At 38.5% G+C, this 17,775-nt stretch overlaps 1 protein-coding gene across 5 annotated transcripts in view; it reads right to left on the reverse strand.

Annotated features, from left to right (window-relative positions):
* Positions 1-1,965: 1,965 nt before the first annotated feature.
* WNT7B (Wnt family member 7B) overlaps positions 1,966-17,775 on the reverse strand; it is a 97,610-nt gene continuing 81,800 nt past the window's right edge. For all 5 annotated transcript variants that reach the window (XM_084496967.1, XM_084496966.1, XM_084496969.1 and 2 more), the window contains exons 3-4: positions 17,097-17,368; positions 1,966-5,227 (exon numbers count right to left, since the gene is read on the reverse strand). In XM_084496967.1, the coding sequence (XP_084353093.1) occupies positions 4,748-5,227; positions 17,097-17,368 (752 nt within the window). In that variant the 3' untranslated portion in view covers positions 1,966-4,747. The remainder of the gene's footprint in view (positions 5,228-17,096; positions 17,369-17,775) is intronic.

Here is a 17,775-nt window from a genome sequence, read left to right on the forward strand (position 1 = left end):
TGAGAAGAACCATACTATAAAATAGAATTGCACTTGGGTCTCCAAACAGTTCATATTTAGTGTACTGTTATCCATAAAAACAATACAAATAAATGTTTGAAATTTAAAGCAGTGTTATACCCTCTACCTTAGTGCTCTGTGGAACACATTACAACCAACAAGCATATATTATGTAAAAACTGCCATCTTTATTCTCCACCAGGCAAATCTTTTGGCATACATATATCTGTACCAGAGGAATTGGTGGGGAAAGAAAAACAGATCTTAATTTAAAAAAAAATAAATACAAATTTTAAATTTACAATTGTATGTTTTTGTCAGGTAATGATCCCCTACAATTTCCTGATAACAGCTAAAACATGAAAGGGAAATAATTGGCAATCTCTGCACATGGTTTTTCTCCAACAAAATTTTCTGAATTTGCAGAGATGCAGACAGGGACTTTGGGTTTGAGGGGAAAAGTATTGCATGTGAACATTGCATGTTCAGCCTACAATGCAGTTTGTTTTCCATGCAAGAGGTTTCTCACAGTCTCAGTATCACAAACTGAAATTACTTGCAACCTTTTCTGCCTTTCCACTTCAACGTTTTCCCTTGGATGTAGAATTGTTTGTGTATATTTGTGTCTCACTGTGGCTGTCACTCTGGGAGAATAACACTTTACTGTACTATTTATTATACTGCCCTTTCTGTGGGAACTGTCACTGCAACAAAAGGTCCCAGCAATTGGAAAGGAAATGTGCAGTCGTTTCATCTAGTTATGACAATTTCTATGAATGCAAATTATCTCCAGCTTTATAGAAAGTATTTTCTGTTGAACGTTGAGAGTGACTTCAGTAGTGAAAGGCATAATTACATATCAAGTTATTCACATGGGAAGGTTGGTAAAAGGGAAGGTCTCAATTTGTTATGTTTAATATCACTTTTGATTTTAAGTCTTAATCAAATAAATCCTTGGAAATAATTGCTGGAAACTTTAAGTGACCTTTTCACACCATGCTTTAGATTTGTTAAAATATTTACAAACCTTTTGGTTAGCTTCTTCTACTTTTCAGATGTCATTGTTGAAATGAATGCAATATTACCATTTGCTATAAAAACTCCCTGCAGCTCTATTAACAAGTTTCTCATGATGTAATTAGAAAGAACGTGTAGTGTTTTCTTTGGCATCTGTGTGTAAATGCTGTGCATACTTATACTCCTGTCATTTAATGAAGTTACTTTCAACTTAGTTCATGTGGAATTTGGCTATACCCTTATCTATAGCTGGATATCTATCCTACGGGACAAATATAACAAATGTTGTGCATTTTCTTTAGATTTCTTATAGGAATACACTATTTCTGTTAGCAAGGAGGTTGCTGCTATTCTGAGCAAAGTAAACGCTGTAAAATCTTTTAGGTCCTGATTTAGCTAGGTTTTCAGATGTGTCCATAACCTGCTTAAAGAAGCTGGAGTGCATGCAAGTGCTGGCCTTCAGACCTCTCCTATATGCCTGTGTTTCCTTCTGTTCACTAATCAATAACATGAGGTTTGTGGAAGGGCAGCATTTTGGAGTCTGAAGACACATTTCTATCAGAAAACATTTATCTCTGTCTCATTTGAGCCAATGGACATCTCTGGTAATATCAAGGCTGGTGCTACTACAAAGTTCACTTTACCACTAAAGTAGATAGATGACTCTGGACTTCAATATCAAACACAGGACTGCTCATTACCATTTCTTACAAACATAAAACCTGCTTAGAACTTGGAATCTGCATGCCATTTCTCATCCAGAGGAGCCTTTGTCTTTTTTCTTTTTCCTAAATAAATAATGAACAAAAAAAAAAAAGTGGGCTAGAAGGGAAAAAAAATAAGTTTTAATGGAAACACTTCTCATCTTTTCTGCTTGCCATAAAACATTCACATAGTAAACAAATTGATCTTTGTTCTTATATTTTTTAATAACATACAGTATTTTGAATTTTGTCATGGCTAATGTACGCTTAAACCATGTTGTGATGCTTTTTGTGTTCAAACACCTATTGTCACAGTTCTTTAACATCAAACTACATTTTTTAAAAGAAAAGTTGTGTGTAACCTACTTCTGTTCATAAACACCTTTGTGAAAAGTTTTTTTTTTCTTTTTTCTTTTCTTTTTTTTTTTTTTTTTTTTTTTTCTGACATTTCAGTGTATTAGTGGTAATGGTGTTTTCTGACCAAAACCACTTTTTCTTGGTACATAGTTCAAAGTCCATGGACTTCTGTGGTCAGCCCCTGTTTTGTGCCATACACTACTTTTCTGAATGCTGCACCCCCACATGAGCAAGGCTTTATAGGATGTTCTGAAACATTATATTCTAGACAGCTAATCCAATCGTAGGACTGTTACAATTCTGAATAGCTGACAGAGCTGTGAAACAGGGGTGTGTAAAAAAAAGAAAGTGTCATTTTGGTCCACTTTTCAGGGTGGATGGTGTTATAATATATAACCTTTTTTCATTTCTTAACGCAGTGTAGTTCACAATAATTTAAAATACTCTATAGACATTTAAACGATATACAATAATATAACTTAATTGGATTCCTCAATTGTACTTAACAAATACTATCCTAATATATTTACAGTATCTAGTACCATAAGACTGTGCATTACTGTGCTTGGGAGCTTTATTTGCTTCCTGTCAAGAATGTAGTGAAAGTACAGTATACCACTATGGTTCAACAACAATACCCATAAATCTAGGGAACTTTAAATTATATCAATTGACTCTAGCATTTTGGGGACCCCTGCTTACTTCTGTGGGGTTGCACTCATTTATGCCAAGGCTGAGTTTGAACCTCTAGTTGTCACTTAGAAACCAGTAGCAACAACAAAAAAGCATGAGTGATTTGAGTTTGGGTTGATCCTTGGAACACCCATCAAAAGGGTATGATTTTCAGAGTGTAAGAAAGGCTTGTGGTCAGAAAGGCAGGTCCTCATGAGCATTCAAACCAAGGTGCCCAAGTGGCTGGTTACCTTAGATAACACAGGCCCACAAATTTGGGAAGTAATCCTGGATCATCCACATACTCAGCATGGGAGCTGGTGGCATGGCAGCTCCACTGGCCCCTTGCCCCAAGAGCACAATGTGGTGTAGCATGTGCTCCCGTGTTGGATGAGGAGGCCTCATGGCTGTGCAGCCCCTCACAAAAGGTAACAGGATGAAACAAAAGCTAGAAATGCAGATACACAGACATTAGGAAATTTTAAATCCAACTTTTCTGAAATTCAGCTAAGGATCCCTGATGCAAGCAAATTAATGTGATTAAATATGCTGTACCTGGGAGTATCTGGCACTTGGAGTTTAAACCACTAGGTTCTACAGTAGTAAAATGTCTGAGGGTTTTTTAAAAAATCTCTCATAGGGAAAAGGTGTGTAAAATAGAATTGAATGGTGGAGTAAAAAGTCCACTTCTTTCTTAACATTCATGCATTTACTGGGCTTATGTTATTGCCAACCTTAGAATAATGATGACACAGACTAACCCAAATTTTGGCTTTCTTATGGTCATGAAGCCACGGCAGCTCACAGGTTGCAGCAACCTAATGTTCAGCTACCATATTTTTATTAACTTCTCAGCTCATGCTGAGGATATTTTTTTCAAAAACTATTGATAATATTATGTTTTAACCATTAAAAGCAGTGTCATGCTTGGAAGATCTTGCCAGTGCATTTGACTGCAAAGCAAATCTTTAATGTTTGTCAGAGCATGACTTTGTATCCTGAATCTCCCTACAAGGAGCTGAGGGTAGGTGATCCACACCTGAAGCCTGAATCTAGAAGAGTCATTCAGGAGGCAAGTGGGGAAAGTCTTCATCAAGCATTTGTAACCACAGCTTCACATGATCTTTTTGTTCAGTTCTGGTCATTGCTTAAGGCCTACAGTAATCGAACTCTCAACTAGTGGAGTGACAACAGATCAGTAGCATTGAAGAACTTAGGGAGAACCAAATACAAAAATCATAAAGTTAGAGTTCCAATCAGTTTACATTTAGTACAGAATTAAGACATAGCTACCCGTTAGTGCTTATAAATTTTGATACTATTAAAAACATAAATAATTATTTTAATGCTCATTCAAAGAGTTCCAGTGTCACTGGCAGCTGATGTAATTTTGTGAACTTTATTTTTTCAAGCTGATAGTGGAGTACTTCCACCACAGATTTTGTCTCCCTACCAGCTGTAGTTTTCTCTCTACCTGCTTTCTTAGCAATTTATTTTTTTGTGGCAAGACTGCTTTGTTCTAGTCAATGAAGATTTCATTTCCTAAAAAATGTCTTTATTTGCACAGGGCTTTGTGCTTTTGTTGTCGTAAAATATGAGAATGTGTCTTTTTCTTTAAAATTTCATGGGAGCTGTAATGCAATCAGCTTCTCTGATATGTATAACTTAAAACACTTACTAGGAGAACTCTACAACACCCAGATTGTAGGTTGTTTGTTTTTTGTTTTTTGTTTTTTTAAAAGAGAGAGAGAAAAGGTTGTCATGTAGTTGTCAACATCACCTTAATCCTGTTGCCCTTGTTTCCAAAGCAGTCACAACAGCCTGCCAGCCAAAATGCACCATCTGTGAGGTGTAAGTAGTGGGGAGAGATTGGTCGTTGTGTTGGTTTATTTTTTTCCCAAAGAATATTAGATGTGCAAAATGATGCTGTCATCATTCGTTGTACTCCACTATCTTCACTTGTGGTGATTTGCTCTGTTCATTTGCGCATTATGCCATTATTTGCAGGTGAACACCTCTGTCCGCTCGCTACATGTGTTGCACTTCACAAAGCAGCACCAGTGGAATTTGCAATTACACTGCCACACCTTGGTGTACTGGTGTGTGTTGTAACCTCTTCCACAGCACATCATGTCACACCCATCTGCATTGGGAGAGGTTCGGTTACAGAGTCGTCCCTGGGTACCAACGCTCCCCGTGGAAGCATCTTCCTCACAGTAGTTGGGTGACTTTTCGATATACACTAAATCTGTTTCCATTGGTTTCTGGTAACTCTTGATCTGCTTAATCTTCAGGAAAGTTGGCTGTCTTAGTCTACTGGCTCGTACCACCTCCACTTGCACTGCAGCATTGTATTTCTCTTTCAAAATATATCCTATCTCTCTGAATTTAGGAAGTGTGGTCCAGCAGGTCTTGGTTGTGCAGGAACCTGAAACTCCATGACACTTGCACTCCAATTTCATTCTCTCTTCAAGCACCTATGTGTATAGACATTTACATATTGTTACTGAGGAAAATGACATTGCAAGCTTACCTAAAACTGTCTGTCTAGTTTATATTAATATTCATTAATGCTGGCTGAAAGTTTTTTAGATGCATGCCTATGAATCTTCTTGCCTCCCAGCAGAATGCTTGTAACACACTTTGTTTTACATGATGAGAAACACAGTGGTTTGTCATTTCATTACAAAATATTTTCATTCTATTTCCAAATATTGGAAAATATTTAATGAAATTTCAGAAGATGTCTTTAGAGACAAAACAAGACTACAATGACTTAAAAAAAATAAAATCATATCATCTTCATTTTGAAAGCAGAAGAAAATAGAAAAGTTTTCAAACAGTGTTTTAAGATTCAGAGTATTTAATCTTAATTGCTTTAAGTAATATTTAAAAAATATTTTAAAATTTTGAACAGCTTTAAAATTCACAGAACTATACTTTTTGGGTGCATGTTCACTGCATAATCAAAATTTTGCCTACACTGGCAGTGGTAATAGCAGCATTCCTATTAACTATTTAACCCACAGAGCACATCATCACCCTTAAAAGCAGCACTTCTTGCACCTAGCCCCATATCATGCAAATGTTCATACATAAGTATATTTTTCACCCTGGGGCAATCGTTGTGCAATATTAGAGAAAATAAAAACCAACAAAGGGCTCCGCTGAGCTGTGAGCTAAAGAGAAATGGGTTTATTTATTATTGCTATGGCTGTGTAATACCTAAGTATGCCTCCCTCCCATCATGGATGTGCATTCAGGGATCAGTGATGGTCTTGCCACCAGCCTCTGGAAGAGGCTAACCCAGAATCAGGTGGACCCTAAGACGAATTCCAACGCTAGAGGACATTCATGCTCATGCTCCACTCCTCATCTTTAGCCTCATCTGTGGTTCAGCCGCACCACAGCTGGCTCATCCCTCTTTCCCTGGGCACTGACACAGCCCTGGGCAAGGCAGGGAGATGCCCTCCTGCCTCTTGTATATGTGGGGAGGGGAGACTGGCCTCAGGGAAGTGCCTCTCTGTTTTTCTGCCCTTGGGCTGCCACTTAAGCCTGGCCACAACTGCACCCACAGTCATCATTAGCTTATGAAAATCAAGGCCTAAGAACAAAGCAAACTGATCTTTCTCTTTCACGATGGGATGCTAACAAAGAAATATGAGCTACCAGGCTTGTCTTGAAGCATTACTGATGCTGCGGACCATCTCCAATAGTGGTTTCATTGCATATCCCAGAACATGACTGAAGTGGGCAAAGGATAAAAGGGACGAAATCTGAGTACAATGGCATAATGAAGCAGAAGGGAAGTAAAAAATGCTTACTGCTTAAGAAACTGGCCTTAAAATAAAAGCTGTACAGATCTGGTTGTCCCTGCAAATAGAGGGCACGCTCCTGAGTTGTTCAAGTTTCAGTTAAATTGTACGTTTTTTTTTTGTTTGTTTGTTTGTTTGTTTGTTTGTTTTTTCCCAAATTTCTGGGGTTTCAGTATTAAAGAGAATATTTGGTTTTTATTCGGACTTGCCAACATACAGTAGCAAGTACAAGACAGCTGAGCATCCAAGTCAAAAATACCTTAGACTTTCTGGAACCACAGGCTTTTCCCATGTCAGTGTCCAGTTTGCCTTTCAGTGCTCAGAGGAAGAAAAGGTGGCTTGCAGCAAGGGTTACTGGGTTAAGGAAGAAGCTCCTGCAGTTGCAATACTCTAAAAGTAAAACCAGCAAGGCTAGGATGAGCTGCTTTCTATGGACACTGGAACAGCCACTTCTATAATGAACTGTATCACCCACCTGTCTTCTCCATAGTAAAAAAAAAAAAAAAAAAAAAAGAGTGCCACCTTCTGCAATGGCAGCAACGTTACAGTAGCTCAGTAGCTGCAAGTAGAGGCATGCCTTATGAAATACTCTAGAGTCTGTCAGGATTCCTCTGACTCTACTTTGTGAGTAGAGTACTCTTCTACTCATCTGTAGAAGAATGTGATTTTTTTTTCAAAGACCTTCCTTCCTCACCCCCCTAAAAAAAAATAAAAGAAACAATCCTGTTCCACAAATTTCTGTTGAAATAATCTATTGGTATTTAGATGTGCATTATGTATATATATACTTCTTTTTTCTTTAATTGCTTGTTTCACTGACATTGCTGAAATACATTATTTTAAACCAAGCTGTTTCTACAGCTCTCTCTTTTGACTGGTGGTCACCATACAGTTGCAGACACAAGCAATGCAGCAAAATTCATAACAGAAGCTGAATGGAGGTACCCTTCTATACAGCAACTTCACCAAGCACTACAGGATGTAAGGACTTCAAGATGTAAGGAAAGCATTAGCAATGGGACTGATCCACCATGCCTGATTTGTGTTCCTCTTCTCCCTAAGTAACAGTTCTTGGTGAAGGGCAGAGGTTTGTGGTTTAGCATACGTTTTACCAGGTTCTGTGAGCATGTGATGTCTGATTTTTAGTTTGGAAAGGCCAAATCAGTAACTGGCCCAGAGAGTGGGAGGAGGTGAAGCTTGTGAGGCTCCTGGTTATCTGTGGACTTAACACTTGGGACACTGCTTTGAGGAGCCTTGCTCTCTCTTGTTGACATGCTTACCTCCTACAACAGAGAGTGTTGTTGTTCTTGCAAAACAAGATATTACCCACTCAGGTATCATTGGTGATATCTTCGTATATGTATATTTATATTTATATGTGCATGTGTATATATCTTTATCTGTGTGTATTTGGTTGAGACACTGTTTTTTATATACAGCACTGCCCGACGCACTTTGTAGTACCATCTGCAGCAACTTTATCCTAAGTTTTGCTTTGTTTTTTTCTTTTTTGTCTTTCTGAAGGTGCAGTTCCATGAGTCATTTTGGTGTACAGGAATCAGATTCCATCATTGTATTTTTTCAGATATTCCTGACATCTACAATTGTGAAAGAACTTGAATATGCAAGCCACAAGAAGAAAAAAAAAAAAGTTTCAAAATGTATTAATTCATGATCCTGAAGCCAATCTTGCATTTTTGTTTTGTTTTGTTTTGTTTTGTTTTTTTTTGAGACTTCTCTCATGAATGTGGAATGCTTGGGGTTACAACACTGAGCACAGGCCCAATCATCAGGTAGTTAAATTCCTGAATGCTATAATTTGTGTGCCCACAGTCAGCTGTGGGTATAAAATTGTGCCCAAAAACTTGGAGGTCAGGGAATACAAGGCCCAAACTAAGCAGATTCAAAGTAAGATTTTTTTATATTTTTTCCCTTTTCTACACAGATGCTGCTGAGCATTCCTCTTTGTTAGCAATCCAGCACAGTCAGGCTTTTCCAGAGGTGTGGTTGTGAAGCCCCACAAGGCGCAGTGTGGAGATCCCGGAGCAGGCCCTGCTGCTTTGCAGCTTGCCATTTACATGGACAGCTGCACCTTTTCACTTGGTATCTCAAGGAGCTTCCCACTTGCAAGGTGCTACTGGGCCTGGCAAAAGTGGTAGTATTTGGCCCTCTCCATGCAGTACTGTGAACAAAGAATGACTAGCATTTTCTTCCCAAATGTCCCTCCAACTTATTTTTCCTCAGCAAAATTCCCATCAGAGCTTCGACCCTGAGCCTTAAAGGTACTTATTTACTCAAATCTGATACATTATGCCAAGGTAGGTGCCTGATTAAAGACTGAAAATCATTAGCTTGTATGACCCAGTCATTCAGCAGTTTCATTTGTCATATGTCAGCACCTCATATCTAATCTCAAATAGTTTACAGCAAGATCTACTTCCCAAAGCAAATTCCCATCGCTGGACCGTGCTGCCTCAGACTAATAGTAGGAACATTCTTTAGGTCCATTTTCCACATACAGGCCCACTCCCACCCCAGTAGGATCTTGCCAAGTAAAATTTTTTAACTGCTGCTACTTTGTTAAATGAATTGTGAAATATAACATTAGAGCTTTCTTATTCCACATATTTTTATACCTATATAAATCATATACTGAAAATACAATTTGAGGGTTTTGTGCTGCCAGTAAAGTAGAAAAACCTAGCAAAGACTGAAACAAAACAAAATGATATGCATGAAAAGAAACTCATTTTTTCAAGTTCCATATCTAGACCCAACTGCATAATATCAGATACAGTTTCTGTACATATTAAAAATCCTATCTGGATAAAATATGTAAAAACAATAGTAACATTTTGTGTGTGTTTGTTTTGGCTTGCCTTTTCTGGTTTGTGTTTTCCTTAGTGGAAATGCACATTTTTGGACCAGATGTTGAATGGAACAAAATCCATATTAGTTTTTGACTGCAGTATCAAAAAGAAATTGAAGACTTTAAAAGTTTTCCCCCATCAAATATGCAAGTGATCAGCTTTTGCCTTGGGTAATACCAGTACCCAAAGAGACATACTGTGGTCATGAGATGTCACCATCCCCTTGTATACTTGAGCGGCTGCAGCCATGAGAAGTTATGTCTGGGTACCAGCAAATCTTAGTCCCAGTGCAGTCTGGTGTCCAGCACTGATGGCAAAATGCGACCTCATAGACCCATCTGGGAAACAAAGTTGGGTTTGGGGTTGTTTCCTTTCCCTTTCCCTTTCCCTTTCCCTTTCCCTTTCCCTTTCCCTTTCCCTTTCCCTTTCCCTTTCCCTTTCCCTTTCCCTTTCCCTTTCCCTTTCCCTTTCCCTTTCCCTTTCCCTTTCCCTTTCCCTTTCCCTTTCCCTTTCCCTTTCCCTTCCCCCCCCCTTTTTTTTTAAAAAAAAAAAAAAGAAAAAAAAACTCTGACAGACAGGGGCTCTAATATTACTAGAATGTAATACTACTCCTCTAATAAAAATATCCTCAAAATATTCTTCATTAACAGCAATTCAGAGAGCTAAAAATAGAGCAGTTTATGTCATATTTCATCAGATTGTGTCCAGCTCTGTGAAGAGAAGGTGTACTGGAGCCAGCAAGAGAGCAATACTGGTGATTCAGTTGCGTATTTTACTTTGTGCTCCTGCTTAAGGTTACTCTATCAAGCATCAAACCAGTATTTCTACTCTAGGAGGGAAGGTGAGGAATTGACTTAACTGTGTTTACTCCCTCTTTTATTGCATCCCTTTTTTTTTTTATTGTTTAGTTTGATGGGAGTAGGGACCCTCTGTTTGGCAGTGGATCAGTGTCCAGCTGCAACACAAGATGGCTTTTCCCTGGCACTGGCCACAGCTCAGCAGGACCTCCGTCTGTCCTTCACCTGTCTCCAATCCCACTGAATGAATTAAAGAATGGAAGAAGGTTGTTGCTTTCTTTACCCATGTTCTCCTCCTGGCTAGCAGGAATACAAGCCTGGGAATTTGAGACCTCCTGCCCATCAGATGAAAGTCCCTACTGTTATAAGGATGGGCTATAGAGACTTCTATAGAGACTATTATGAGGATGTGTTATAGACACATCTGGGCCTCTTCCTGCCCTTCTAGAAGAATAGAAAATAGCTTCTAAGTCTGGGCAGCAAACTGCTGCAACCAGTTAAAATTTCTGAAATGTATTATCACAGTGAAATGTTGAAAAAAGCAAAAATCTCCAGATGCACGCCTTAAAACATCCCCAAAACAAGTGCAAATATGTTATTTCACTATTTTTTTCTAATTGATGTGAAGCTTGCAGATAATTTTTTAAATATCATCGTAAATAGATGAAAATGCTTCATTGTCATTTTTACCATGTCAGACAATAGAGATGTCAGGTTTAGGGGGTGTGAAGTAATATTTTACTAGATGAATGATATGTACATCTTGTATACACACAGGTTGCATTGGCAAGTCCATTTCTAAAATAAATGTCCATTTCTAAAATAAAACTGTTTAACAAGTTCTAAAATATTTGGCTATTTCCCCCCTCTAATTTTAAAGCAAAATGTTCAAAATATAGGATAGTACCAGATGTAGCTTCTGGCAGTCAATGTTAAGGGTGTGTTTCTGGAAGAAAAAAATAGGCTAGTAAATCCAGCCCAACTGGAAGCGGGAGAACTATCCTCATGAGATTTTGAGCCAAAGCTTGCATACTCAGGACATATGGATAAGCATTAGTTATCCATATAATCCACCCAAGCTGTAACACCAAACTTTTTGAAGTTGGATTTATAACTGTCTGCAAATCAATTTAAGTGGGAAAGTGGAAAGTATGCCATCAAGCACAAATATCAAAAGCTTTTATTTCATGAATATTCTTACAATGGAATTGCAGTGAAATAGTGTGTCTCTTTTAGAGAAAAAAAATATTCAGCAAATAATGGGCTCAGGGCTGTAAAACCTGGAAAGTCACGTTCTTTAAATCACTGAAATGACTTAGGAAACAGAGTCACATTTTGAAGAGTATTTTAGGCTTATAGAAGAAGAAAATTCATTGGCTTTCAAATTTGAAACTGGGATTCAGGCTCCGTTGCAACTTCAGAGCATGTCATCCAGAGTTTGAGGATTATTTCTAAACTTTATGTCCTGCTAGGTAACTGTGAAGGCAGTTTGCAATATATTAAGGCATATGGAGCATCTTGCAAAAATGAGCTTATTAATTTAAATATTTCAGGTGGGGTGAACTGAGCTAACACTTTCTTACATATTTTATGCACAAACAGCACATATAGATTTAAATATAAATATATACAATGATGTGCCCACACACACTCTCTACATATTTATATATGTATATATATATATATGTATATACATAATGGTGACCAACAAATCACCTCATTTGCTGTTCTACTGCCAAAGCATGTCAGCAGAAAATCTGTCCCAGTACCACAGTTCTGTGGCACCAGGAACTGTGAGAACTAGTCATGGCTTAGATGGAAATATTGTCGCATGTAAATGAATAATCTCTTTTAAAGAGGGTCTGATTATTATTTTTTTTTGTCCCCACTCTCTTCTTGTTTCAAATGTAAAATAAGACATCATCTTCCAGGCATTCCAGAAAAACAACAGGCAAAACCCATTGACATTGCAAAGGAATACATATTGGGATGGTACCAGGCTGAGTTTCTGGCAGTCAGTATTATGGGTGTGTCCATGGAAGGGAAAGAAATAGGCCAGATTTTTCTCCATGTAACCACAGACATTGTCTGTTATAAGAGCTTAATTGATTCATAAACTGTTAGAAATATTTCTTGTCTTCTATTTGGTAAAAACTGTGATCTGCTACCAATTTGTCAGCTTGTTCTTTTAGCTCTCTCCTCCCCCACCCCTCCCTTAAAAACAAACAAATAAACACATTTTTATCATTGATATTCACCATGAGTGCTAGTCATTGTTTTGAACCTTTCAACAAAAAGTTAAGATTAATGGCATGCGTTCCCAGATGTTACTCTTTCTAAGTTCATTTATCTCAGAGTAAAGACACTTGTTTCTAAAAATACATGGTAGAAAGCTGTCTAATAAAACAGCATCAAAGCTTACTTGGTTTGTTGCTATTTAATTTTTCATTACTCTATCAAAGTTTTGCCCACAGATCTCTCTGTAATCATTCAGATTTACAACAAACCATTCTTTTCCCTTTTCACAGTAATGTTTGCATTAGGCTTATGCTAGGCTTCCTTTGGGGGGTTGTTTTCATTTACCACACTTGTACTTTCCATTCTGAATCACAGCAGACCTTTAAATTATGATGGTGAAGTTAGCTGCTTTGTTCTTTTACACTGTGTGGCACTATTTTTCTGCAAAGCAAAAATCTTCCATCAGTAGCATCTCATGTCATCAGGAATCTCTAAGCATTTATTTCTTCCAAATGATGCCAATGGCAAGTTTATGATTTTGTCACTGGTGCTATTTATTGCAAACGTATTAGAAACTTCACAAGCTTGCCATTAGATGAAACAATTTTCAGAAATGCAATGCAGAGAAATCAGGAGATGCAATTAGTGGAGCAATTAGGAGATTCATTCTTTCCACAGTTATCAAAAATTCCCTGAAAAGCCTAAATATCTGCATTTTCAAGGCAGTACTGTTTCTGAGTGTTGTGCTGAGCATCTCAGCTGCAAAGTCACATTAACGAGTCCCCCAGAACTATTTTCCCCCCTCATCTTCTTGCAAAGTTCATGCAGTTATTTATGCAGCATGCTATCTTTTCCTCAAAGAAAAATTCCTTGGTACTCTATTTTTAACAAAAGCAAAATGCCAGCAGGCCAGCTTTAGCGAACATCCCTATGAGAGCAAAACATTACTGTCACTGCTATAGCTACAAATGTCTCTGACCACCAGGCATGTCTGAGGGAAGATATGACAACTCTGGGACAAGTGCTGGGAAAGACTGGAAATAGGCAAAAATCCTGCCTCAGTGCATGAAAAATCCCATGCAGGCATATAAGGGGCATTCAAATAATTGCTCTGTGGGCAAAACTGCTGATTAGCCTCATGAATAATGCTTCTAGAAATGATTTTCTGGGCACTTAGTAGAGGTCTACTGAGGTCAAGGGCCTTCCACTGATTTTTGAACAACCTGGGAATAACTGTATGTGAGGTTGGGATCTCTGCAACATTTTTTTGCTGACTTTTCTGTACTGGGAGGCTCTGGAATTTAAAAACAATACTAAAATGAAGATAGCAAATTTATTGCCTAAATATTGTTAGTCTTATGCAACTCAAAAAGCCAATACAATATGAACTGACTAAGAACTGTGAGACTTAAGAGCCTTAATGTTAAAGATGTAAACATGTTTTTTAAAATAATGAAAGTTCCACGAAATATAAAACTTTGGCAAATGGACTGATGTTCATATAAACAATATGTTGTTTGTTTGTTTGTTTTTTCTTCTACCAGTTTTGATAAGATTGAATTGTAACTAAGAAATATTTCCATGGCTGATGGAATCTCTGTAGGAAAATACAAAAGCATACATTTCCTCTACTTTCTCAGCATTCCCACCCTGAACTTGAAAAGATTATTTGACAATGTCTGAAGCAACAAAGGAGTAACAAAATCTGAGTTTACTTTGGTCTCCTTCTTACCTTTTATTCGTATTCAGAACAAAGGAAAATATCCTTACTTTGATCCTTTAGTAATCTTGGACAGGAATACAAAGCTTGATTCCAGAATGTTTACAAATTTTAAGACAAGCTGCATTCAGATCAGCAGAATGGTACTGACAGAACAAGCAAAGAGGTATGAACTTTTCCCAGTCTTTGGAGGAGATTTTGGAAGGGGAAAGAAGAAAGATGGAGATCCAGTATGGTACTTCAGCAAGTGTCCAGCCATAAATGCAATATTTCTGACTTGACTTTGAATAAGGAACACATGGAGCATGTCAGAATAACATCCACATGTAAACAAAATTTCCTGTTTTGGGATTTTGTTTCTGGCTCACAATCCAATCTAAGGTTACCCAGAATATCCAAAACTGCCACATTGCTAGGAAATGTAGCAACAATTTCAAGCTTGTCTGGATTCTCAGAAGGGACTTCTGATTTCAGGCTGAAATTGCACAAAACTCTGTGGCTGCTTTCTTAAAGGTCCAGCTCAGAAAACAAAGAAAACCTATCCTGGTTTCCAGAGTTTTGTTCTAGCCCTGAATTTCAGTCAGTCCTCAAGTTCAGAATGTCTAATTTGTACAAATAGCAGATGATCTCAGATGAACCAAAATCACTAAGTATTATATACTGTAAAACTTTGCATATTCATTTCATGGGAATGTATGTCATAACACCAACATTATTTCTAAGCATGGACCCCAAACCATCTTTTATATGAGCACATTCCTCAGGATTTTATAGATTGTACTTTAAAACAAAAGCAAAAAGCTGCATCAAATTCTTTCAGGCAGCCTTAGCTGTTCAAAACTATATGATGCATTAAAGATTACAATGAAAATATATAGCTATAAATGACTACTGAAAAATATCACCAACAACAAAATGGGTTAATTCCAAAACACCATTTACGAAGAAAGTGTATTTTGGGGGGGGGGGGGGGGGGAGAGGGAAGGGAAGAATGTGGTCATTATTTGCAAGCCTTTTTATTCCTATCTCAAAAAACACAAAAAGTGAGCCTTATCATTTGTTTTTGCAAGAACATTTGCAGAAGACAAAGTTTTTAGAGAAGCTGAAAGAAATGCAATTGCATGAATGCTGCTACCAGTAATATTTGTAAAAGCACACACTTCTTTGATTTGCTAATGTCCTCCTGCTTATGAAATTCTGATGAACAGTAAAAATGCAATTTGCTTAATAAGAATCAGCAATGTGGTCTAGAGGTTACTGGACTATATTTAGAACTGGGGGACCTGGAATCAGTGCCTAGCTCAGATGCTGAGCTGCCTTCTGCGCCTGTGCAAGGGACATCACTGTTCTCAATCTATGCATCCTCTTTTGCTCTTTTGTCACATTTTCACATGTAGGCTGTAACATGTCCAAAACAGGACATACATCTGCATCTTTTTTGGGGTGGCACAGTGCCCACCACGGAGGGTTGACAGTTTAAGCAGGGACCATAGTGCAGATAATAGTAACAAATGCTCTGTTACATGTTTAACGTGTGGCTTTCAGCTTCTTTTGCATCTAAATGCAATGCATGACACCAAAGTGAAACACCTTGGCTAAGAGAAACAGTCAAGCCTGGAGCCAGTCCTCCATGACACTGTATAGCAGTATGGGGTGCTCCTACCCACCTTGGCAGAACAAGTTTTTGGGAAAAGATAGTGCTACTGTTAAGGATGCTTTCTGTCAGACTCTGGAGACCTCTGCATCAAGCATCAATGGAGTATCAACTCTGTCTCTACACTTACAATTATGCCCCAAGACTCATCTCTGTCATCACTTGGAATTTATGCAACACTTTCATCTCAGTGAACAATTGCCTACATGACACCTTCCATTTCAGTGAACAACTGACTGCTCTTCCCTGGAGATTTTGTTGCATGCTCTGAGCATTAAGAAGAATTCTCCAGAATACAGGCAGAAAGAAAAGTGCATTGCTTCTGCCACCACCAATCCAGACAGATGGATTGCTAGTACTTGGTGTAGAATAACAGCTTATGTTGGTTTGGAGAAGAAAATTTGAGTCCAGCTTTGGGGGCTAGGTGGGAGGAGCAGAATATTGGTGTCACCTGCAATGAAATATATTCACACTGGAGGGTAAAAACAGCATTTTTTAACCTGGATGAAAACACTTTGAAAGATACAGTAAAATCTCTCTTGAGGTTGGTATGTGTTATGTACAAAAATTTATTTAACTTTTTGCAGGGCAATCTTTGAGATCTGTGAGGATTCTTATTCAACAGACATAAATCAGTGTAACTCCATGATGTTTATTGTTTTGATTGCAAGCAACTCAATCGTGGTTGTAGACAAGAAGCTGTTTCTTCTTCCAAAGTGGCACTTATCATGCAGCTGCCTGTAGCCTGCTAGTGAGGAACAGACAATTGTGCATTTGCTATGAAGTATGTATTTCATTAGAACTGCGGTCTAAGAAGTGTTTTGGTTTTGGATGGAATAAATAGCTGCAAGTGCTGTGGGAGTTCAGAAATGCAGAAACTCAGTCCTGTGCCATCGCAAGCCCTGTCATCTCTTGCTAGACTTTTGCAAAGGAGATGAAAGGCAAAGATTTAGCTTTATTCCAAACAGCTCTAGCAAAGTCCTCTCTGTTACTGGGGGAATTCAAAAGGTGGCTTAGGGAGCAGAAACATTGTGAAGAACAGCAATGGGGGCTGTAATAAACAGTCAACTATGAATAAAAAGAAACAGCAACAAACCATAAATATTAAACGCCATCAGGTAATGGTGTAGGTGCGAGATAACAGTACAGAGAGAGGTACTTTCTTGGGGAATGCCTCCTGTGACCAAGCCAGCCTCCCCCCTTCCTCCAGCGCATACACTTCCCCATCCATCCCTCTTGCTTGCTCAAATACCTTTCTTCCAGCCTCATTGTTGTGCAAGTTCATCAGCCTCCGTGCATTCTTTTTGATTTCTCGGGCATCAACAAACCTCCGGGAGAACTCAATGCCGTATCTGATATCCGCAGAGCAGCCTCCCCACTTCCAGCCCTCCTCCTGGTTGTAGTAGCCCTGTTTCTCTCGGTCACAGCCACAATTGCTGAGGTTGCCCTGGCTGCAGGCAGCTGTGACAGCGTGTGCAACCCCGGCAGCAGTAATGGCATAGGTGAACGCAGCTTCCCTGCTTCCTGTGGAGAGAAGCCAAAAGCTGATGGGTTTGCAGAAAGGTAGCGCTTGCTAAAGTACACACATTATGTACAGCAATGGTGTGAGGTAGGAATGTGAGGCAGGCATTACTTCTAGCATGTGCTTTGCATTCTGGCAGAATTACACATGTATTTTAAATGTTTGGTTCGTCTGGGTCTCATTGCCCCAGGGTCTCATAGCACCAGCTACATGACAGTCCTGTCTAACTCTCTTAACCAGAAGGGAATTCACCAATGAGTCTGGGCAGTGGTGAGGTGAGGCAATATGATTTGTTTTTATATTGCCTCGTCAGGTTTCCAAGCTGAACAGTATGTATTTCGGATGAATAATAGGTGAGTCACCAATGGCAATGCTCACTGGAAAACAGTTGTTTGCTCTAACAGTTGGA

The sequence above is a fragment of the Aythya ferina genome (assembly GCF_964211825.1).
Source record: "Aythya ferina genome assembly, chromosome: 1".
NCBI lineage: Eukaryota > Metazoa > Chordata > Aves > Anseriformes > Anatidae > Aythya > Aythya ferina.